The sequence below is a fragment of the Babylonia areolata genome, chromosome 23, assembly GCF_041734735.1.
Source record: "Babylonia areolata isolate BAREFJ2019XMU chromosome 23, ASM4173473v1, whole genome shotgun sequence".
In the NCBI taxonomy this organism is placed as follows: Eukaryota; Metazoa; Mollusca; class Gastropoda; order Neogastropoda; family Buccinidae; genus Babylonia; species Babylonia areolata.
The window spans coordinates 50,574,933-50,601,000 of NC_134898.1; the positions used below are offsets into that span (position 1 = coordinate 50,574,933).

Below are 26,068 nucleotides of genomic sequence, written 5' to 3' on the forward strand. Positions count from 1 at the left end.
ACGTACCGCCAAAGAACACAGACAGTGTTTGGAAAACAAAGGGGTAGACAGCAGATAGGCGAATGATGACAAGAAAACGCAAAGAAAAAGAACAAAAATCAGAAAGAAAAAAAACAACCAGGGTTGTGGTGGTCAGGCCTGACCACAAGTGTACGATGGTCAGTTGTGTCCAACCATACCTACCTGAACAGCACAGGAAACAACTGATGTCCCGACTAGATTTGGGCTTGAACTTGATAATAGTGGCGAGTGTCTAGCCCAAGTACATCCCCCACGGTCATAACACATTAAAACCTACTTGTTATATGTGTATGAGTGAACCTGGGAGTTGCAGCCCATGAAGGCAGCAACAGGGGATGAATCAACCCCTGAATGCCTTGCTGGATGGAGGCTGCATGGAGACACCTCAACCACCTGTGTGTTTTTCTTCTTGTGTGTGTGTGTGTGTGTGTGTGTGTGTGTGTGTGTGTGTGCACGCTTCAGTTCAACATCTTTTAGCTGGAAGTGACACTCAGATGGAATTGGTCTGTGTGTGTGTGTGTGTGTGTGAAAGAATAAATCAAGAGAGGCAGACTGGACAGATAAAAAATAAACGCACTCTCACACACTTTTTAGCACATGCGCGCGTGCGTGCACACACACACACACACACACAGAGGCTCCCATAGAAGTGTGTATCGATTTATTAAAAAAAAAAAAAGAAGTAAAGAAATGAATGTAAAGACATATAGATATATATGCATATAAACTTTGCCTCTTAAATAGGATATCAAAAACATATTAAAATTAAATCGGTATATATGTCAATTCACATCATCATCATGATCACAGGTTGACTTCAAAAGAGACACTGGAATGGTGGTTACCCCCACCCCCCTTCTCCTCCACACACATCCCTCTAATGTTCAGGGAAATAAACAAGTCAGTGTGGGCAAAAAAAAAAAAGACATAGCTGCTAGAATGTCTTGTACTGACCCCAGCAACCCCTGCCCCAGGTCAAGGATAAGGGCTGAGAGGAAAGTGGTTTTGCCTTGTCACAATGCCTCAATTCGTGGCTGGCAGCCTGGTTTCCAAAGACAGGAAAGGGGTCTGAGAAAGCTGTCAATGGGTCCTGACAAGACAGTCATTTAATATGGAAATCATGTCCATCATCTTGTAAAAAAAAAAAAAGTAAACAACGAAAATATATAACACACATTCATCACAGCTGGGACACAAGCTGAAAACAAAAATAAATAAATTATAGTAACAAAAAAACAAAAACCAAACCAACAACTAAAGTGTCCATGGTAGTATTCATTGTAAAACGGCAAACAATATCTACCAGTAATGTAAATGCTCTGTGATAAAACTGACCATCATGTCAGTACTTCTTTGCTATAGAACTGTACAAACACAAAGAACATGCATGTGAATAATTGCAAATTGTGTGTGTTGTGCTTGATGGTGCACGTGTTGTGGGTGTGTTCTTGTGCATTAGAAAGAAAAAGAACGTGTCTGTTTTGTGTTGTCCTATGAGTGTAACTGAAGGTAAAAATATGTATCACAGTCTTAAAAATGACAATGCAACAAATCAGTTATTCACATCAATGTATCTCACATACAGTGCGCACACACAATACTGTCCAAAGCAAGCAAGGAAGAAGAAAGGCAAAGAAGAAAGACGGACATGCACGTGAAACATGTCTATATCTGTCGACAATGTCTGGACGGACTTTTGCATCAACACACTCACAGCTTTAAAACATATATTAAATAATTATTTTAAAAAAAAAATCTGCAGTCCATGAGCTACTCTTATTCATGGCTTGACCCTCCCTTTCCTTCCAACATCTCCTTCATCCCCCCGCCAAAAAAAAAACAACAAAATCAAAACCATCATTTTCCATCAAAACCATAAATACTCCCAACTGTTTTGCCCATGTTCACACTTTTTCTCTTTTTTTTTTTTACCTGCAGAGAAATAGCACAGCCAACAAACACAGCCACACTTTATCTGTTATCCTTAAAATAACAAACATAACAAAAAAAACCGTCCACCTACAACCCCCACCCCCAATCCCCCCCAACCCAATCAATATTATCTTGTTGCCAGTCATGTTCCTCTTTGATCTGACCCCAATCGTCACCCTCCCCCCACCCTCACAACTCCTCCCTTCCCTCCCCTCCCACAGTTCCTTTTAGCTCAGTCCCATCATTCCCCCCTCCCCCTCCCCCCCCACCTTCCATTCCTCCTAACCCTCCCACCATCCACCCCCTCCCCCTCCCAACCCCACCTTCCATTCCTCCTAACCCTCCCACCATCCACCCCCCTCCCCCTCCCAACGCCACCTTCCATTCCTCCTAACCCTCCCATCATCCACCCCCCTCCCAACCCCACCTTCCATTCCTCCTAACCCTCCCATCATTCCCCCCTCCCCCTCCCAACGCCACCTTCCATTCCTCCTAACACTCCCACCATCCACCCCCCTCCCCCTCCCAACCCAAACACCTGCCTGAACCGATGATTTTCTGGCTCCATTTTTCTAGCGGATGTCAGTCATTCCGTTGATCCGCACTACTACTTCTTGCCGCTGTTCTTGCTTTTGATGCTCTTATGGCCCTTGTCATCCCATCACCCCCTCCTCCTCCCTTCCCCCTAAAATCCCCCCCCCCTTCCTTCCTCCTTACCCACCAAACACCCCCCTGAAACCACAGTGATTTTCTGGCTCCCATTTTCCTAGCGGGTGTCAGTCCGTTAGTCCGCCCTACTTCTTCTTGCCACTGTTCTTGGGCTTGGCGCTCCATCGTTCCATCATTCTTCTGCTCCTGACCCCAAATCCATCCTCCCCTTCCTCCTCCTCAGTCTCCCAACACCCACCCACCCCTGCCCCCTAAACCACTAATTTTCTGGCTCCCATTTTGTGAGCAGGTGTCTGCCCTACTTCTTCTTCTTGCCGCTGTTCTTTCCCTTGGCGCTCTTGCGGCCCTTGTCAGACTTGGCCTCCTGCTCGGCCTTCATGGCCGCCTCCTGCAGGGCCAGTTCCTCCTGCCGCTTCTGCTCCGCCTCCAGGTAGCGCTGGCGGAAGGCTTCCCGCGGAAGGTTGATGGACTCCCGCAGCACGTCCAGTTTGGTCTGCAGGGGTGGGTAGGGGGGTCAAGGGTCAAGGCCACAGCAGCGCCGGCAGCAGCAGCAGGGAGCGGGGATGACACAAAGCAGGTGGGTGGGTGGGGAGGGAGGTGGGTGTGGGCAGGAGCCAGCCAACCAAACAAACAAACAAAAAGAAAAAAAAGGTGGATGAGTGTAAATGAAAACGCCAAAAAAACACAAATATGACTGAATGGGGTGGATCAAACTACTGGTGATACAAAGCATGTCCAAAAACTAATCTTTTATCCAACTGCTGATAAAATACAGCACGTCCATGTAATAATTGATAAAACTATTGGTGGTATAAAGCATGTCCAAAAATAATCTTTGATCAAACTACAGGTGATATAAAGCATGTCCAAGAAATAATCTGATTAAACTACTGGGGATATAAACCACATTAAAAAATAATCTGTGGTCAAACTACTGGTGATATAAAGCATGTCCAAGAAGTAATCTTGGGGTTGGGGGAGGGAGGCACACTGCTGGGGGTGCAATCTGAAAGTCCTGGGTTCGAGTACCAGTCCCCACTGCACTTTGGAGTGAATTGAGAGTGAAGATTTTTTTTTTTCCAATCTCAGGTCAACAGATCTGCTGACCTGCCAGTGTCTGCACGCTGAAAATCAAATGCACATATTGAGGATCCCTCAACCTATGTTTGCATTCTACTTCTAGTGCCCGAACCCACTTCATGTGCATACACACGCAGAAGATCAAATACGCACATTAAGGATCCTGTATTTCAAGTCGACGTTCAGTGGGTTAGGAAAACAAGAACACACCCTGCAAGCACACACCCCGAAACTGGAGTATGGCTGCCTGCATGGTGGGGTACAAGCAATCATGCATGTGAAAGCCACCCATACATACTAGTGAACATGAGAGTTGCATCCCATGAATAGAGAAGAACGGGGAACCAGTTCTATCAAGGAATTGCACCTATCGAGAAAATCATGTTCCATACCATCAGGGGACATTGCACTGAACTAATGCTGTCAAGGAGATATGTTGAAATCAAAATACTGTCAGGAATTCACCAAAACCAACAACCATGTCCACGTCAATCCCAAAACCAATAAACAGAATTGGGTACATCACATTGAACAAATGCTGCGAGAAATATCACTTGGAACAAAATAAAACTAATGCTGTCAGGGGAAATAACACTGAATGAGTATCATTTGGAAATAACATTGAAGGAAGTGACATGACTGAATACTGTCCGGAAATAACACTGAATAAAATGACATACTGAATACTATTAGGGAAACAACAGTGAGTTAATACCATTGTGGGTGTCACACAGAATAACCAATGCTATGTGGGCATGAACGACAGCAGTGTGGGGCCTCCAACCAGCCACTGACACCACGACACATCAACTGGAATGGATGAGTAAATCACAAACCAATACACTTCCAGTTTCAGTTACCAGGAACCCAAAGCCTTAAAGCCTTCAATAGGTATGTATCAAACATTAACCAGGTTAAAAAAAAAAAATCATAAAAAAAGAAAGATATGCAGCAGGCGAACGACTGAAATGAAATAAAGACATATGAACATAAAATTAGAACATGCCTGAACGACTGAAATGAAATAAAGACATATGAACATAAAATTGGAACAATTTCAAATACAGTCAGAACAGAAAATACAAAAGTGGTGACACATGAGAAAAAAACAAAAACCGAAAACAAAACAACAATAACAGCAACAACAAAAATTCAAGTTTACACCCCACTCTACAATGATCAAAACTTCTTTTTCCCTCAAAATGAAACTTGTAGTCCGACTTCTCCACCCCCATTCCCTGATTGAAAATGTCCTTCGATGCCTTTGTGAAATCTATGGTTGTGACTGTTTTCTTGCTGAGATGTAGTGGCATTATTTGAGGAATGGCTTGAAATCTAAGCCTCACAACTTATTTAAACCCATCTGTTCACCTTGTTTGCAGGGTTACATAAATTCAGTGTCCCACATCAAATACAAGCAAGTCCAGTATCTCTAACTAGTTGCTGCACTGGTTATTTCCAGTGCTATTCATAGTTTGAACTTGCTTTGTAATTGATGGTGACGGGTTTCGACAGGTTGGCACATTCTTTACTGAAACACACTTCACGCTGCACCAGTGAAAAGTAAAACATGTTTACTTGTTGGTTAGTTTTATAGCATTCAATACAAAATGCCCCCTCTTGGCTTGTTACGCACTGGCGTATGCATGTGCACTGTTCAAGTACATGCAGCTAAATGTACATCATTTTCTCCAGCATGTGCATCATCAGAATTTCAAGGACTGAATACATTTCTGTGAACAGAACCCTGCGTTCACGATTCTCACTGAGAGAAATGTCTCACTGTGCCAAAACTTACGAGTTTTTATTTCCCCCCTGTCAGGAGAAATCCTTGTCACTTTCAGCCAAATAACCAGGTGTGAACCACTTTAAAAACAGAAAACACACGACAAACAAATGTATGCCATTGGATCAGAATGAAGGATTGTAGTTACTAAACATTCTGCTTACAGAAGGGAGCAAGGGGGAAAACAACAACAACAACAACGAGGTGGTGTACAGAAATCATCTGCCGACATATCCTGGACTATATGCATGTCAAAAAAAAAAAATCAAAAACCACACAAACATCCAAAGCGGGGACTAATTGATACAGGCCAGCTCCGAATCGTGGATGGACTCTACACTACCACACGAACTGTCTAGATCGTAAGGAGGGGGAGGGACGGCAAGCGAGCGGAGTCTGAGTGAGGCCAGAGCCTCCCTGTATAGGGCCCTGAGTCGGTCCACAGATTGCTGCCACAGACAACATCGCAACATGGCTACAGTCGGCTGTACATGTCTTAATGCCACAAACAACAACACAACATGGCTACTGTTGGTTGTCCATGTCTTACTACCACAAACAACAACACAACATGGCTACTGTCGGTTGTCCATGTCTTACTACCACAAACAACAACACAACATGGCTACTGTCGGTTGTCCATGTCTTACTGCCACAGACAACAACACAACATGGCTACGGTCGGTTGTCCATGTCTTACTGCCACAAACAACAACACAACATGGCTACAGTCGGTTGTCCATGTCTTGCTGCCACTGAGAGCAATACAACACGCCATAGCGCCATAGACAGCAACACAACATGCCACAGCTACAGTCCGTCATTGACAGTTTGTTGCCACAGACAGGTCACTGGTCCTTTCACAGACAACAACACACAACACACCATGGATATGGTCAGTTGTCTACAGCTTGCTGCCACAGACAACAACACAACATGCCATAAACAACGACACGCCATGGCGACAGTCACTGGTCCTGTCACAGACGACAAAACAACACACCATGGCTACAGTCACTGGTCCTGTCACAGACGACAAAACAACACACCATGGCTACAGTCTTTCCTCCACAGCTTGTTACCACTGACAACAACACGACACGCCATAGCTACAGTCAGCCATCCGTAGCTTGCTGTACAAACAACACAACACGCTATAACTAAAGTTAGTCATACATAGTTTGTCACAGGACGACAACACAACACGCCATGCCTTCAGTCAGTCGTACACAATGTGTCACAGACAACAACACAACATGCCATGGCTACAGTCAGTCACACACAATGTGTCACAACGACAACACAACACGCCATGGCTTCAGTCAGTCACACACAATGTGTCACAACGACAACACAACATGCCATGCCTTCAGTCAGTCACACACAATGTGTCAAAGACAACAACACAACACGCCATGGCTTCAGTCAGTCACACACAATGTGTCACAGACAACAACACAACATGCAATGTCTTCAGTCAGTCACACACAATGTGTCACAGACAACTACACAACACGCCATGGCTACAGTCAGTCACACACAATGTGTCACAGACAACTACACAACACGCCATGGCTTCAGTCAGTCACACACAATGTGTCAAAGACAACTACACAACACGCCATGCCTTCAGTCAGTCACACACAATGTGTCAAAGACAACTACACAACACGCCATGGCTTCAGTCAGTCACACACAATGTGTCAAAGACAACAACACAACACGCCATGCCTTCAGTCAGTCACACACAATGTGTCAAAGACAACTACACAACACGCCATGGCTTCAGTCAGTCACACACAATGTGTCAAAGACAACTACACAACACGCCATGGCTTCAGTCAGTCACACACAATGTGTCAAAGACAACAACACAACACGCCATGGCTTCAGTCAGTCACACACAATGTGTCACAGATGACAACACAGCACAACACAGCTACGTACAGTCAGTCATCCACAGTTTCCTGTCACAGACAAAAACACACCACATTACAGACAACAACACAACATGCCACAGCCACAGTTGCTTGTTCACAGGAAAGGGAGCACAGGCTTGATGAAGAAGCCATATTTTTTTCTGGGCTCTTAAAAAACTATTGTGGGTTGTAATATTCCATCCACAAAATCTGTGCCAGACACAATGAGAGTTTAGAGACACACAAAAAAAGTACTGCTGTTAGACATTTGCTGCAGGTCTATCAAAATTTGTTATTGTTGCTTTATACCAACAGGACATTTACTGCAGATCTATGAATGTTTTTTTTTAACCACTCACTGCATATCTTTCTCTCTTTTTTTTAAATATCAACTGGACAGATACTGCAGATCTATTAGGGTTCTTTTTTAATATGATTTTTTTTTAATTACAAAAAGGACATTATGACAACAGATCCATCAAAACTAACTTTCCCCCATCATTCTGTCATGTAACCTTTCTTGCTTTTTTTCTGGTCCTGAGAATGGCCCCCATTCCCAACCTCCTATTTCAATAAAAGATGTTTCAAAATGTCACCAGAACACTCCTCCCACTCCCAGCACCCACTTGCTCCCAATCTCACAATTAAATCCACAATGTTCCCATTGACCAGCTACAATAAGAACCCCCCACCCCCACTCTACCCCCACCTATCCCTCCAACTGCTTATACATGAAAAAAAAAAAGAAGAAAAAAAAAGTGAAAGACAATCCACACATATGAAGAAGTGGGTAAAGGTGAGATGGAAACCCAGGAGAGGGGGATTTTGGTGGGGGTGTGGAGTATCTTTCATTATTCTGTTCCCCTTCTGAAGCCAGAAAATAAACCCATTTTTCTTTTTGAAGGCAACCTTTATCCAAAACAACAACAACAACAACAACAAAACCATTTCCTTCTGCTGTCAAAAACTGACAGGTGCTCAAGACCTGAAACAGCCTCTTTTTGGGCTACATTGGTCGGCTGCCGGCTATACATGGCAAAACAACATGCATTTGACCCGACACTACCCTGACAATTGGGCAATAAGCAACAAGATGGAACGGATTGGACTGGGTTGGACTGGGTCAGATTTGAACCAGTCTGGGTCAGATTTGATTTATCAATCAATCAATCATTCAATCCATCCATCCATTACTTTGATCTCTCAAGCAGTGTACAAAAACCTGCCTTCAGGCTCACCAAAAGAAAATCCTATTTTGAGAAGTAATGAATTTTAGAATAAAGGTTATTTCATCACAAGAATAACATCAGAAAGTGAAGAATAACATCACAAAGTGAAAAAACCAACAACAGTCACCCACTCACATGACCATGGCAAGGGAGGGTGGTGGGGGTGAAAGGATGTAAAAAGGGGAGGGCAGGGAAGAATGTTGCACAATCACCATGACAACAAACTACGTTTTCACATTGCAGTAGTACAAAAAACCCTCCTGCCCTCCCCTCTCTCCTGCAGGGCCAATGAGCCACAAGATTGTACTGGATTAGATCCAAACCCCCTCTCCTCTCTCCTGCAGAGCCAAAGAGCCACAAGATTGTACTGGATTAGATCCAAACCCCCTCCCCTCTCTCCTGCAGGGCCAATCAGCCACAAGATTGTACTGGATTAGATCCAAACCCCCTCCCCTCTCTCCTGCAGGGCCAATGAGCCACAAGATTGTACTGGATTAGATCCAAACCCCCTCCCCTCTCTCCTGCAGAGCCAAAGAGCCACAAGCCAGGTCAACATATGTGCAGACATGCTTGTGCCAAAGTCCCCTTCATGTGTATGCAAGCAGAAGATCAAATACGCACATTAAAGATCCCGTAATCCATGTCAACGTTCGGTGGGTTATGGAAACAAGAACATTCCTAGCATACACCCCCCAAAAAAACAGAGTATGGCTACATGGCAGAGTAAAAACAGTCATACATGCAAAAGCCCACTCGTGTCCATACTAGTGAACGTGGGAGTTGCAGCCCTTGAATGAAGAAGAAGAAGAAGAAGAAATGATGAGCAGATCCCATCTGAACCCCTCCCCTACTCACCTGCAGGGCCTGCGCCTCGTCCAGCTGTCGGATCTTGGTGGTGTTGCGGGCGGCGCGGTCCTGTGTGCGCCAGGCCTCCACCTGCTGCCGGAACTCCTTGTAGTCCGCGATCTGCTGCTGCCGCTCCTCCAGCAGGCGCTGCACCTCCCCCTCGTCCAGCAGGCGGGGCTTGTCCAGGGTGTGTCTGTACCCACAGGGAGGGGCATGGGTACAGGTGATTGTCATCGTGAGGAATGACACAGCACAGGTAAGTGTGATGATGATGATGATAATGATATTGATAATGATGATAATGGTACTGATAATGATGATAATAATCATCATCATCATCACCATCATCTTCAATATCATCATAATGGTGATGATGATAATGATAACAATAATATCAATAATAATTACAATCCTATTCATAATCATAATAACAACAGTAATGAAAATAATGATGTTTATGCTGATGATGACACCACCAACGAGAACAATAATACAATACTGATAATAACAACAGTAATAATAATGACAATAACAACAACAATAATATTAAGAAGAAGAAGAATAGCGCTGACTTGACAAACTCCAATAATAAAAATTTGACCCCACGCTGACCTGACGAGCTCTTATCAACAAATTTGACCCGACATTGACCTGACGAACTCTGACTGCCAAATATAACCCAACACTAACCTGACAAACTAATCAACAAGTACGACCCAACACTGACCTGACTAACTCTAATCAACAAGTACGACCCAGCACTGACCTGACAAACTCTAATCAACAAGTACGACCCAACACTGACCTGTCAAACTCTAATCAACAAATACGACCCAACACTGACCTGACAAACTCTAATCAACAAACATGACCCAACACTGACCTGACAAACTCTAATCAACAAGTACGACCCAACACTGACCTGACAAACTCTAATCAACAAGTACGACCCAACACTGACCTGACAAACTCTAATCAACAAGTACGACCCAACATTGACCTGAAAAACTCTAATCAACAAACATGACCTGACAAACTCTAATCAACAAGTATGACCCAGCACTGACCTGACAAACTCTAATCAACAAGTATGACCCAACACTGACCTGACAAACTCTAATCAACAAATATGACCCAACACTGACCTGACAAACTCTAATCAACAAGTACGACCCAACACTGACCTGACAAACTCTAATCAACAAGTACGACCCAACACTGACCTGACAAACTCTAATCAACAAGTACGACCCAGCACTGACCTGACAAACTCTAATCAACAAGTACGACCCAGCACTGACCTGACAAACTCTAATCAACAAGTACGACCCAGCACTGACCTGACAAACTCTAATCAACAAGTACGACCCAACACTGACCTGACAAACTCTGATCAACAAGTACGACCCAACACTGACCTGACGAAGGGCGTGATGTCAAGGGGCTGCAGCATCTCGCGCGGGGTTGGGGGTCGCGGGGGCTCCAAGGTCAGCACCATCTCAGCATCCAGGGCGGCCAAGGTCGGGTCGATGCCCAGCAGGGGGCTGTGAGGGGGCGCCGGGGCGGCCTCCTGCGAGTCTGGCACTGGTGCTGTTCCATCTGTGGGTGCAGCGTCAGCGGTGGCCTCCCCTTCCTTGCCCTCGTCCTCAGCGTGCAGCTTGATGGTGTGGGTGTTGAGGTACTTGAGGCGAGACTGCAGGGCCTGCACGATGGTAGTCAGTGCGTGCTGTTGGTGGGTGTGTGTACGAGTGTTGGTGGGTGTGTGAGGGTGTGTGCGTGTGTGTGTGCGTGTGTGTGTGTGTGGGGGGGTGACTGGGGTGGGTGGTGGAGGTGTTTGTGTGTGTGTGTGTGTGTGTCCAGTGTGTGTGTGTGTGTGCGTAAGTGTGTGTACACAGTCATAGTGTAGTCCAGTACAGTGCAGTGCAGTGCAGTGCAGTGAAGTACAGTACACTGTATAACATATACTGCATTCAGTACAGTACAATTCAGACAGTGCAGTGCAGTACAATATAGAACAGTACAGTAGACAGCAGTGCAGTACATTCCAGCGCAGCGCATCACTTACCTTGGCTGCCCGTCCAGGTTCTGCGTCCTCCCAGGCTTTCTTCATGGCACGGATCTCGTCCGCTCTCTCTGTGTCCTTCTTCACCTCAATCTCCTCCTGCAGCACACACACACACACACACACACACACACACACCACACACACACACACACCACACACACACACACCACACACACACACACACACACACCACACACACACACACCACACACACACACACAACACACACACACACACACACACACACACCACACACACACACCACACACACACACACACACACACACCACACACACACACACACCACACACACACACATACACACACCACACACACATACACACCACACACACATACACACACACACACACACACACACACACACCACACACACCACACACACACACACACACACACACACACACACCACACACACACACACACACACACACCACACACACACCACACACACATACACACACACCACACACACACACACACACACACACACACACACACACACGCAGAGAAATAAGGAGAAAGCAAGCAAATAAGAGAAATATGAAGTGAAAGAAGATGGCATACAGACAGACAGACAGAGTGAGAGAGACAGAGACAGAGAAAGGGAAAGAGACTGATTCAGAGAACTTGGAACTCAAAACATTTTTATTCAAGGATTAAGACTTAGGCATGGCATGTTCTTCCAATCTGTCCTCGCTAATCTACATCCACCATCTGAATCTCCATACACTACATATAGTGGAGAAAAAGAGACAGAGACAGACAGACAGAGAGAGACAGACAAACAGAGAGAAAGAGAGAAAGAGACATACACACAGACTGAGACAGACAGAGACAGAGACAAGACAGACAGACAGACACAGACACACAGAGAGAAAGAGAGAAAGAGACATACACACAGAGAGAGACAGAGAGAGACAGAGGAGAGAGACAAAGAGAGAGAAAGAGAGACAGACAGAAAAGACAGATACAGAGAGGGAAAGACAGAAAGACAGAGAAGAGACAGAGAGAGATAGTCAGAGACAAAGAGAGAAAGACAGAGAAGAGACAGAGAGAGATAGAGACAAAGAGAGAAAGACAGAGAGAGAGAGAGCGACAAACAGAAAGACAAAGAGAAAGAGAGACAGACAGAGACCGACAAAGAAACAGAGCGGGAGCCACCAGAACCACCACCACCACCACCACCACCAAACGACAACGAAGACTCACAGCAGAAGTGGCGTCCACCACGATGCGCAGGGTCCAGTTGGGTTTGGTGATGTCGAACTGCTGGGACGGGGGTCGTGACCCCTTGTTGTCCTGCTTGTCCTTGGCCCCCTTGTCCACCTTGCCCTTGGGCTTGCCCTTTTGACCCGCCGGCGGGGACTTCTCGTTCTTGGCCGGTGAGGGGGGTCGCTCCTTGTAGGCCACTGCCGGTGAGAGGGGGGAAAGATGAAATAAAATCTTGCCTCTCCAATCATTTTATCTGTTTCTGTCAAGATATTACCTTCATCTGTCACTTATTCTAATATTTGTTTGCAAAAAAAAAAAAAAAAAAAAAAAAATGTTTTTCAAGATTATAAAAATATGTATTTAATTTTTCACCCTGGGATGCTCTACTTCTTCTTCGTCGATCATGGGCTGCAACTCCCATGTTCACTCGTATGTACACGAGTGGGCTTTTAAGTGTATGACAGTTTTTACCCCACCATGTACGCAGCCATACTCTGCTTTCAGGGGTCCTGGGATGCTCACCTTGCCTTAGATCTTAAAGCAGTTCCTTCCATTCTCATGTCAGAATGTCAGCACCATTAATGCTGGCGATAACTAAAATCGGATAAGATTATCAGAGATTAGAATGAAATCCAGATGGCTTTGTTGTAAAGGGGCTGGTCTCCTGATTGAGTATTTCAAAAAAGTTTATCTAATTCTGTCCATATGTCCATCAACTGTAAACCACCCATCATTTTTATAGCTGTTTCTTGTGCTCTTGTATTGTTCATATGCTTGTATTCATAACAGTCTAAATTAGGACCCACTGCTGAATTCCAGTCACTACCTATCATTACTTTAGAAATACCTTGCTCTTCAATTTGTGCATGCTTTTCTTGATAAGTTCATCTTTGTTACGTCCAGATAACATAAAGTTCATCTTTGTTACGTCCATTAACACTGACTCCCCCCCCCCCCCCCACAAAACACACATTCAAAACACCATTCTGCCCTGATATCTATCTCCCTGTCTTTTTTGTAAAGTGTACATCTTGTATCTTGTCAGAAGTATATCTTTTTTGTGTCTTATTTACTACTGAAGGACATCTTTCCTTTTCTGAAAATTTCCCAACCCCTAGCAGTTTAAAGATGATATACTGAGGTTATTCATGGAGAACTGGTATTACTAGTACATATACATTGAACCCCCCACCCCCACACCCCCGCCTACACAAACTAACAAGAAAAAAATTATAATAACCAACAAAAACCATGGTAAAAAAAACAACAACAACCATATTAACATCCATCAACTGAACAAATCAAAGTAGCAAACATTAAAAAAAAAAAAAAAAAAAATCAAAAAGTAAATATCTTTAAAACAAAACCAGAGAAATAACAACTGATAAATGATCTGTTCGAACCGCTCATGGGGGATGATAGTGCAGCAATTACTGCACTAATGGAGGGACTCTCATCAGGTGGAGCTGCAAAGAACATGCTGGACGGATGAAATAAAGATTCCAAGCCATGCAATTAATGCATCCAGCCCCCCCAACACCAGTCCATGTGAATTCATGGGGTGTGTGTGTGTGTGTGTGTGTGTGCATGCGTGAGAGAGAGAGAGAGAGAGAGAGAGAGAGAGAGAGAGAGAGAGAGAGAGAGAGGAGACAGAACGAGAGAGCGAAACCATTTTGGTGAAATATGATGTTACTCATGCGGCAGGCCCAACACTCGGCTTATATCACAGACTGACATAAGTTTACATTTGGGCCAACAGCAAAATGAGAGCTGTATTATCAGTGGTTTCCCCAGTCAATGGGAAACCATTTACAGCTTAGTCTTTTGTGAAGGACTATGACTGGCACTGGCACTGGCTCTTAGTGCTGCAGCCTTGTGGGCTAGTTGGCCTTTGGGAACCATCCCAACGCCGACTGTCCTAAAATCCTCTTGGCCGAGAGAGTGGGGATGTAACTTGGGCAAAACACTCTCCACTATAATCAAAATCTAGCCCAAATAGTCGGAACAGCAGTTGCCTCCTCTGCTGTTCTGATGGTCATAGTTGGACACGACTGACGATCATATATATCAGGGAAGACGACAAACAAACTGGTTTCTTGTGAGTGGCACTCATTACTTTGACTCTCCCCTTTTATATCTCCTTGAAAAGAAAAAAGAAAGAAAAGTTTCCCCATATATAGCATCAACGATGGAGCCATCAGTCATGCAGCCATTCAAACCTTTGTCACACACACCATTGCTCTATCAACCCATCCACGCTCACAGCTACTGGTGAATATTTTTGAAAAGGTTTTTTTTTGTGGCCTCAGTTGCATGGTTGTGTGTGTGTGTGTGTGTGTGTGTGTGTGTGTGTTTGACACTGTATGATAGTCAGTCGTGACTGACTATGATTATCAGAACAGCAGAGGAGGCAACTGCTGTCCCAAGTATCTGGGCTAGAATTTGATTATAGTGGAGAGTGTCTTGCCCAAGTAACATCCCCCCTCTCTCAGCCAGTAGGGTTTTAGGACAGTCAGTTTAACATTGTATGTCATGAACAACATGCATCCTCGTATGCCATGAAAAAAAAAATCCCTATTAATTCGTCAACACGTAAATCCCGAAAAGAACCAAACCAAACTCATTAAATTCATTGCTAAATTCACAAAACAAGTGGAAACTCAATCAGCCATTCAAATGACCATCAACCCAATCGCTTTCAATCAAATCACTGTCCAATCAGTGAATGAAGCTTTACAGGTTACCGATGGACTGTAGTGGGGAAAAAATCACACACCCAAAATCTTTTTTTCACACAGAGTCATTTGCATGACAGGCTGCCTACTTGGTAAGAGCCAGCTGAGACCTGCCTTTAGGCGCTCATCATTGGTTTCCTGTGTCATTCACTCGAGCTTCATTCACACACAAACACACACACGCACACACACACAATAATACTCATGCATGCATGCACACACAGACACACACACACACACACACATTACCTTTGAGTTCGTTCTTTTCCTGTTCTTTCAGCTGCTGTACAAAAGCCCAACTGCTCTCCGACAGTGGCCAGCTGTTCTTCATCACTGTGGCCTGCACTATGTACTTGTGGGGCTGTCACACACACACATACATTGTTACACATCAGGTATCACACATACTGTTGATGATGGAGTTTCCCGTCGGACTGACAGATGAGTAGGCAGGCAGGCTTATCTGACGGTGTGTGTCCTCATATGGGAGAAGAGGCCGATTCTGGATGTGCAGCACTTCCCACAGGTGTTGCAAGGGAAAACGTCTCCAGAAGTTGAGCCCTGCTTTCTCCGCTCACTCTTCTCCTTAATGGCCAGCGTTCTCTTGTTTTCAAACGTCTTTATGCCACTAGAGCACACCATCCTCCAGCAAGAGCGGTCAAGGGCATCAGTTTCCCAAGACAGGACCTTTATTACCAAGTGTACCGGATTCATAAGGAATACTGGGGGGCATAGCACATAACAAGATACGAACATAAATAAAAAATCATACACAAACACAGATACAGTAGAATTTAGGACACATACAGATGTCAGGCATCATGGAAGGACTGTGCATATCATGAGGTTGCCGACATGAACACACGCTTTACAGGTCAGTGCAGGTCTCACACATCAAACAGGTATCCAGCATTACGTCAAGTGTCACACACACACACACACACACACACACACACACACACACACACACACACACATCCACAAGTGTCAGGACATCAACAAAGTGTTGCATACGAACGATGTGTCATTCATCAGCAAAACTCTCAGTGTCAAACAGACTGTACCCATCAACACATTTGTTACACACACACACACCAACACAGTGTTGTGTGCCAATTAAAACAATTTTCATGTATCAACACATATGTCCCACATCAACACAGGTGGCGTATGGCAACACAAAATGGAAATGGCTTGTTTCTATGGAATGAAAACAACATGTTCTTTTTTTCCTGATACAGACATGGCTTTAAAAAGAAAAACAAACCAACCCAAAATCCAAAACTGCCTCAAAATTCTGCAGAGACACCAACTGGACTGATCCCAGTTTAGCAACCATGGCCGCACACAAGATTGATTGTAGTTTGGCCAAAGCGTGGATTGCTGACGCAGAGACTGAGACTGTGGCGGGATTTGGGGTATGGAATGAGCAACCGTGCAGATGATATTGCAACAACAACAAAAAAGAACCAAGAAAAAGAAAAAAAGGGGAAGAAAAATCCAGACAGAAGACTGACCTTGTTCTCCTTCTCGTCCAGCTCCTCACTGACCCCAAGCTCCGAGTGCTGACTTCCTCTCTGCAACAAACACACAGGTCCACGTCACAAGACTAACCCTTAACCTCTTGAGTGCCAAGGACGATTATATACGTCCACTGAAATGCTTCACGTTACATGCACATATGTCCACGTAACCTCATGAGCTTTCCCATCTCTGTTTCAAAGCTGCTGTCTCCCAATAGAAAAGCTTGACATGTCTCCTTTGATTAATCATTCGTGTGGAGCAGCACCCAGACATGCTTTGTATGGTCATTCTAGGATGTTGTTTGAAGTTCCCCTCTCAGAAATTAAGACGTTGCTTTCAAAGTGCGCTAATGACAGGAGCGCGACTGAATGGCACAGGAAGGAAATGCTGAATGCCTAAAGGCAGCTGTCAGTCTGCTTTATTCAGGTAGCACCCTGATGTCAACATCATGCAGAAGGACAAGCACAATAATCACGACTCATAAAGACACGCGCAAGACACACACAATAATCACGACTCATAAAGACACGCGCAAGACACACACAATAATCACGACTCATAAAGACACGCGCAAGACACACACAATAATCATGACTCATAAAGACACGCGCAAGACACACACAATAATCACGACTCATAAAGACACGCACAAGACACACACAATAATCACGACTCATAAAGACACGCAAGACACACACAATAATCACGACTCATAAAGACATGCGCAAGACACACACAATAATCACGACTCATAAAGACACACACAATAATCACGACTCATAAAGACACACACAATAATCACGACTCATAAAAACATGCGCAAGAGACACACAATAATCACGACTCATAAAGACGCACGCAAGACACACACAATAACCACAACTCATAGAGACACGCAAGACACACACAATAATCATGACTCATAAACACACACAATAATCATGACTCATAAAGACACACACAATAATCACGACTCATAAAGACACACACAGACACACACAATAATCACGACTCACAAAGACACACACAATAATCACGCCTCACAAAGACACACACAATAATCACGACTCACAAAGACACACACAATAATCACGACTCACAAAGACACACACAATAATCACGACTCATAAAGACACACACAATAATCATGACTCACACAGACACACACAATAATCACGACTCATAAAAATACACACAATAATCACGACTCACAAAGACACACACAATAATCACGACTCACAAAGACACACACAATAATCACGCCTCACAAAGACACACACAATAATCACGCCTCACAAAGACACACACAATAATCACGACTCACGCCTCACAAAGACACACACAATAATCACGACTCACAAAGACACACACACTCATTACAAAGCAGAAGCAGAGAGAGAGTGTCCAGGTTGAACTCACAGAGGCTCTTCCCCCGTCAGGACTTTTGGCAGACTCCGAACGCTTCACTTTGCTGGTCTTGGCTCCCCCTCTGTTGGCTGTTACAGTAACAGGGCTTACGTAACAGTTGTGTTTCAACAGTAACAGGGCTTAGGTAACAGTTGTGTTTCAACAGTAACAGGGCTTAGGTAACAGTTGTGTTTCAACAGTAACAGGGCTTACGTAACAGTCGTGTTTCAACAGTAACTGGGCTTAGGTAACAGTTGTGTTTCAACAGTAACTGGGCTTGGGTAACAGTTGTGTTTCAACAGTAACAGGGCTTAGGTAACAGTTGTGTTTCAACAGTAACAGGGCTTGGGTAACAGTTGTGTTTCAACAGTAACAGGGCTTAGGTAACAGTTGTGTTTCAACAGTAACTGGGCTTAGGTAACAGTTGTGTTTCAACAGTAACATGGGCTTGGTAACAGTTGTGTTTCAACAGTAACAGGGCTTAGGTAACAGCTGTGTTTCAACAGTAACAGGGCTTAGGTAACAGTTGTGTTTCAACAGTAACAGGGCTTGGGTAACAGTTGTGTTTCAACAGTAACAGGGCTTAGGTAACAGGTTGTGTTTCAACAGTAACAGGGCTTAGGTAACAGTTGTGTTTCAACAGTAACAGGGCTTAGGTAACAGTTGTGTTTCAACAGTAACAGGGCTTAGGTAACACTTGTGTTTCAACAGTAACAGGGCTTGGGTAACAGTTGTGTTTCAACAGTAACAGGGCTTAGGGTAACAGTTGTGTTTCAACAGTAACAGGGCTTAGGTAACAGTTGTGTTTCAACAGTAACAGGGCTTGGGTAACAGTTGTGTTTCAACAGTAACAGGGCTTAGGTAACAGTTGTGTTTCAACAGTAACTGGGCTTAGGTAACAGTTGTGTTTCAACAGTAACAGGGCTTAGGTAACAGTTGTGTTTCAACAGTAACAGGGCTTAGGTAACAGTTGTGTTTCAACAGTAATAGGGCTTACGTAACAGTTGTGTTTCAACAGTAACAGGGCTTAGGTAACAGTTGTATTTCAACAGTAACAGGGCTTGGGCAACAGTTGTGTTTCAACAGTAACAGGGCTTACGTAACAGTTGTGTTTCAACAGTAACAGGGCTTGGGTAACAGTTGTGTTTCAACAGTAACAGGGCTTACGTAACAGTTGTGTTTCAACAATAACAGGGCTTGGGTAACAGTTGTGTTTCAACAGTAACAGGGCTTAGGTAACAGTTGTGTTTCAACAGTAACAGGGCTTGGGCAACAGTCGTGTTTCAACAGTAACTGGGCTCAGACACCTAGAGACACTGTTTGACACACCTGCAGACATTGTTCAACACACTCACAAGCGCTGTGTTCAACATCCCCACAGGCACCACGTCCTACACACTCACGCTGTGTTCAACATCCCCACAGGCGCCACGTTCTACACACTCACGCTGTATTCACCACGCTCACAGGGCACCACGTCCTACACACTCACGCTGTGTTCAACATCCCCACAGGCACCACGTCCTACACACTCACGCTGTGTTCAACATCCCCACAGGCGCCACGTTCTACACACTCACGCTGTATTCAACATCCCCACAGGGCACCACGTTCTACACACTCACGCTGTGTTCAACATCCCCACAGGCACCACGTCCTACACACTCACGCTGTGTTCAACATCCCCACAGGCACCACGTCCTACACACTCACGCTGTGTTCAACATCCCCACAGGCACCACGTCCTACACACTCACGCTGTGTTCAACATCCCCACAGGCACCACGTCCTACACACTCACGCTGTGTTCAACATCCCCACAGGCACCACGTCCTACACACTCACGCTGTGTTCAACATCCCCACAGGCACCACGTCCTACACACTCACGCTGTGTTCAACATCCCCACAGGCACCACGTCCTACACACTCACGCTGTATTCAACATCCCCACAGGCACCACGTTCTACACACTCACGCTGTGTTCAACATCCCCACAGGCACCACGTCCTACACACTCACGCTGTATTCAACATCCCCACAGGCACCACGTTCTACACACTCACGCTGTGTTCAACATCCCCACAGGCACCACGTCCTACACACTCACGCTGTGTTCAACATCCCCACAGGCACCACGTCCTACACACTCACGCTGTGTTCAACATCCCCACAGGCACCACGTCCTACACACTCACGCTGTATTCAACATCCCCACAGGCACCACGTTCTACACACTCACGCTGTGTTCAACATCCCCACAGGCACCACGTCCTACACACTCACGCTGTATTCAACATCCCCACAGGCACCACGTCCTACACACTCACGCTGTATTCAACATCCCCACAGGCACCACGTCCTACACACTCACGCTGTGTTCAACATCCCCACAGGCACCACGTCCTACACACTCACGCTGTGTTCAACATCCCCACAGGGCACCACGTTCTACACACTCACGCTGTGTTCAACATCCCCACAGGCACCACGTTCTACACACTCACGCTGTGTTCAACATCCCCACAGGGCACCACGTCCTACACACTCACGCTGTGTTCAACATCCCCACAGGCACCACGTCCTACACACTCACGCTGTGTTCAACATCCCCACAGGGCACCACGTCCTACACACTCACGCTGTGTTCAACATCCCCACAGGCACCACGTCCTACACACTCACGCTGTGTTCAACATCCCCACAGGCACCACGTCCTACACACTCACGCTGTGTTCAACATCCCCACAGGGCACCACGTCCTACACACTCACGCTGTGTTCAACATCCCCACAGGCACCACGTCCTACACACTCACGCTGTATTCAACATCCCCACAGGCACCACGTCCTACACACTCACGCTGTGTTCAACATCCCCACAGGCACCACGTCCTACACACTCACGCTGTGTTCAACATCCCCACAGGCACCACGTCCTACACACTCACGCTGTATTCAACACGCTCACAGGCACCACGTTCTACACACTCACGCTGTGTTCAACATCCCCACAGGCACCACGTCCTACACACTCACGCTGTGTTCAACATCCCCACAGGCACCACGTCCTACACACTCACGCTGTATTCAACACGCTCACAGGCACCACGTTCTACACACTCACGCTGTGTTCAACATCCCCACAGGCACCACGTTCTACACACTCACGCTGTGTTCAACATCCCCACAGGCACCACGTCCTACACACTCACGCTGTATTCAACACGCTCACAGGGCACCACGCCACACCACACAGGACACCCTACACTTACATGTGCGGGAGCTGGCCCGCTTGGTTTCCTGCTGGGCGGCAGGGGGTGGCTGGGCGGCAGCTGTGGACTCCTCCCCAGGAGGCAGGGGATCCTTGTGGAAGAGGAAGGCAGGGATGACCACATGGCCCTTCCCACAGGCGCTGGCCACCTCCTCCTCACTGTCCAGCACACACAGCCGCACGTACACGTCCGCCTTGGACGTCGACACCTGCAGGCTGACCAGCTGGTCCTCAGTCACCTTCACTGAGTACCTGCAGTCACAATGGTGCTTGTTGTCCAACGGTGACAGTGACAACGATACATGTGTTGTACAACCATGACAGTGCCAACTCTGTCGAACAACATTGCTGCCTGAGTCATACAATGACAATAATACCTGTATCATGAAATGATGATGGTCACAATGGTATCTACGTCACACAACTGACGGTGGTAACAGTACATGTGTCATAGAACTACATCAGTGACAACAGTACCTGCAGTGACGCAATGACAATGGTGCCTGCAGTCATACAATCCTGACGGTGGCAAAGGTACATGTGTCACAGAACAACATCAGTGACAATGGTACCTGCAGCCATACAACCATGACAGTGGCAACGGTACATGCGTCACAGAACATCAGTGACAATGGTACCTGCAGCCATACAATGATGACGGTCACATTGGTACCTCTGTTGCACAACAACAATGGTGCCTCCATCATGCGATGATGACAATGATGACGATGCAATGATGACAATGACCATGGTACTTGCATCATACAACCTTGATGGTGGCAACGGTATGTGCATCATAGAACATCAGTGACAATGGTACCTGCAGCCATACAATGATGACGGTCACATTGGTACCTCTGTTGCACAACAACAATGGTGCCTCCATCATGCGATGATGACAATGATGATGATGCAATGATGACAATGACCATGGTACTTGCATCATACAACCTTGATGGTGGCAACGGTATGTGCATCATAGAACATCAATGACAATGGTACGTGCATCATACAATGATGACGGTCGCTATGGTACCTGCGTCACACAACAATGACAGTGGCAAAGGTATGTGCATCATGGAACAGCAACAGTGACAATGGTATCCTGCATTATACAATGATGACAGTCACAATGGTACCTGTGTCACTCAACGATGACAGTGACAATGGTACCTGTATCATAAAATGATGACAGTGATGATGCTACCTGTGTCACACAACGATGACAGTCACTCTGGTACCTGCGTCACACAATAATGACAGTGACAATGGTACCTGTATCATAAAATGATGACAGTGATGATGGTACCTGTGTCACAGAATGATGACATTGACTATAGTACCTGCGTCACACAATAATGACAGTGACAAAGGTGCCTGTATCATAAAATGATGACAGTGATGATGGTACCTGTGTCACAGAATGATGACACTGACTATAGTACCTGCGTCACACAATGACAGTGACAATGGTACCTGCATCACACTATGACAACGACAATGGTACCTACATCACACTATGATGACAGTCACAATGGTACCTACATCACACTACGATGACAGTCACAATGGTACCTACATCACACTATGATGACAGTCACAATGGTACCTACATCACACTATGATGACAGTCACAATGGTACCTACATAAAACTATGATGATAGTCACAACAGTAGCTACATCACACTATGATGGATTAGTGCTTCTTTCTGACTGTTCAATACAAAACAATACAAAACAAGATACCTCTATCAATTCATGATGGAACATTAGTGTACTGTGTTGTATTGTATTGTATTACTCTTTTTTGTTACAACAGATTTCTCTGTGTGAAATTTGAGCTGCTCTCCCCAGGGAGAGCACCTTGCTATACTAAGAGCACCATTTTTCAATTTTTTTTCCCCTGCCTACAGTTTCTTTTGTTTTGTTTTTTTGTTTTCCTATCGAGGTGGATACTTCTACAGAATTATGCCAGGGACAACCCTTTTATTGCCATGGGTTCTTTTACATGCGGTAAGTACATGCTGCACATGGGACCTTGATTTATTGTCTCGTCCGAATGACTAGTGTCCAGCCCACCACTCAAGGTCTGGTGGAGGGGGAGAAAATACTGGTGACGGTGGCAGGATTCGAACCAGTACACTTTGATTCTTACGCTTCCTAGGCGGACGCATTACCTCTAGGCCATCACTCCACTACTTTCTAACCTGAAGATGGTGTTCTTGGGGTTGGGCACGTAATAGTCTCGGACGTCCTTGACCTGGAAGTTGCTGTTGACCTCAGCACTGCGGGGGGCTGGGAGAGGACTGAGGGAGCCAATCAGCCGCATGCGCCACGCTGCGCTCACCAGGGGCTGCTCCACTGTCCGCGCCTCCGCCACAAACGTGTAGCCTTTCTGTAAACACATCACAACCAACATCTAGCCTTTCTAAACACACATCAGCCACAAACATGTAGCCTTTCTGTACACACATGTAGCCTTTCTGTACTCACACATCGCAACAAAAGTGTAACCTTTCTGTACACACATCAGCCACAAACGTATAGCCTTTCTACCCCCCACCCTGCTCCCCCCACAACCCCCCGAAGACTTTTCTCCACACTTCCATGACTATACAAATCCTGTTGCTGTCTCCTCTAGTGTGTGGCCTCCTGGCGACCTGACATCCATAGTTCGCTGTGGACTGCCGGTGCTGGGACCGAGACAGACAAACCTGGCTGTGGCTGTGTGTATGGCACTGGGGGACTCGGAATGAGCGGCGTGAGAGTAACGCCACCGAAATGGCGCAGATAATGGGGCAGCACAAATAAAAATCCTGTTGTTTTTTGTTTACCCCTCCCCCCCTCCACCCCCAGCCCCCACACACTTCCAGGCTACCCACCCTGTTGCGTTTGTAGATGTAGGGGGCCACTTTCTGGAAGACGGAGGGCAGCTGCTTGCCGGTGTCGTTGTCGATGACTCTCAGCATGCAGGTGGGGATGGGCACGTACAGGCGGGGCACCACCAGCGTTTCCTCCTTCACGTGGAAGATCTCCCTGCAAAGGGGAGTAACATACAATGACTACCCACTAAAAAAAAACCCATAGAAATACACCTAGGAGTATTTTTTTCCTTCGCACAGATTTCTTAATATGTGTGTGTGTATGTGTATGTGTGTGTGTGTGTGTGTGTGTGTGTGTGTGTGTGTGTGTGTGTGTGTGTGTGTGTGTGTGTGTGTGTATGTGTGTGTGTGTGTGTGTGTGTGTGTGTGGTTGTGTGTGTGTGTGTGTGTATGTGTGTGTGTATGTGTGTGTGTGTGTGTGTGTGTGTGTGTGTGTGTGTGTGTGTGTGTGAGTGTGTGAGCATTCCTGCCTTCATGTGAAAGATTTCTCTGGATGAGACAGGGTGGGAGAAGTGGGGTGGGGAAAGGGGGGCAGGGGTGAGGGTAAACAGGCTTCAGCTGACAATGCATAATCATTGTCCCCTTGTAAGTAAAAAGACAATGCATAATCATTGTCCCCTTGTAAGTAAAAAGACAATGCATAATCACTGTCCCCTTGTAAGTAAAAAGACAATGCATAATCCTTGTCCCCTTGTAAGTAAAAAGACAATGCATGATCACTGTCCCCTTGTAAGTAAAAAGACAATCCATGATCACTGTCCCCTTGTAAGTAAAAAGACAATGCATGATCATTGTCCCCTTGTAAGTAAAAAGACAATGCATGATCACTGTCCCCTTGTAAGTAAAAAGACAATGCATGATCACTGTCCCCTTGTAAGTAAAAAGACAATGCATGATCATTGTCCCCTTGTAAGTAAAAAGACAATGCATGATCATTGTCCCCTTGTAAGTAAAAAGACAATGCATGATCATTGTCCCCTTGTAAGTAAACAGAGTCCAGGAGTGTAAATGACAAGAACTGAAGACGATAAGTTGCATGCTGTGGCCCAGTGGCCGTTCATGTTCTATAACCAAAGCAGTTTTTGGTTGTTCATTCTGTGAGGTTCATTTAACAAAGGCCAATCTTTTCATCCCCCCACAAACACTCACATGCACGCACACACACGCACACTCACAGTTACACATGCACATGCACACACACAAACACACACATCCTCACAGTTACACACACATGCACACACACAAACACACACATCCTCACAGTTACACACACATGCACACACACAAACACACACATCCTCACAGTTACACACACATGCACAAACACGCACACACACACACACACACACACACACTCACAATGCACACAAACACATACATGCATGCACACTGAAGCAACCTGATAGGCACACACACACACACACACACAACCACAGACACAGAGGCAGACTGACTGTCAGACACAAC

General features: G+C 45.6%; 1 protein-coding gene across 17 annotated transcripts in view; it reads right to left on the bottom strand.

Moving 5' to 3' along the window:
• Positions 1 to 2,637: 2,637 nt before the first annotated feature.
• Positions 2,638 to 26,068, bottom strand: part of LOC143298341 (androglobin-like) — a 225,790-nt gene continuing 202,359 nt past the window's right edge. For 11 of the 17 annotated variants that reach the window (XM_076611207.1, XM_076611208.1, XM_076611199.1 and 8 more), the window contains 11 exons: positions 24,602 to 24,755; positions 23,927 to 24,114; positions 21,720 to 21,970; positions 18,459 to 18,535; positions 17,033 to 17,092; positions 15,765 to 15,876; positions 12,778 to 12,977; positions 11,548 to 11,643; positions 10,901 to 11,184; positions 9,492 to 9,675; positions 2,639 to 3,115 (listed from right to left, as the gene is read on the bottom strand). In XM_076611207.1, the coding sequence (XP_076467322.1) occupies positions 2,921 to 3,115; positions 9,492 to 9,675; positions 10,901 to 11,184; positions 11,548 to 11,643; positions 12,778 to 12,977; positions 15,765 to 15,876; positions 17,033 to 17,092; positions 18,459 to 18,535; positions 21,720 to 21,970; positions 23,927 to 24,114; positions 24,602 to 24,755 (1,801 nt within the window). In that variant the 3' untranslated portion in view covers positions 2,639 to 2,920. Of the gene's footprint in view, positions 3,116 to 9,491; positions 9,676 to 10,900; positions 11,185 to 11,547; positions 11,644 to 12,777; positions 12,978 to 15,764; positions 15,877 to 17,032; positions 17,093 to 18,458; positions 18,536 to 21,719; positions 21,971 to 23,926; positions 24,115 to 24,601; positions 24,756 to 26,068 lie in introns of all 17 variants that reach the window. The other 6 variants (XM_076611201.1, XM_076611200.1, XM_076611198.1 and 3 more) reach the window with 2 other exon arrangements.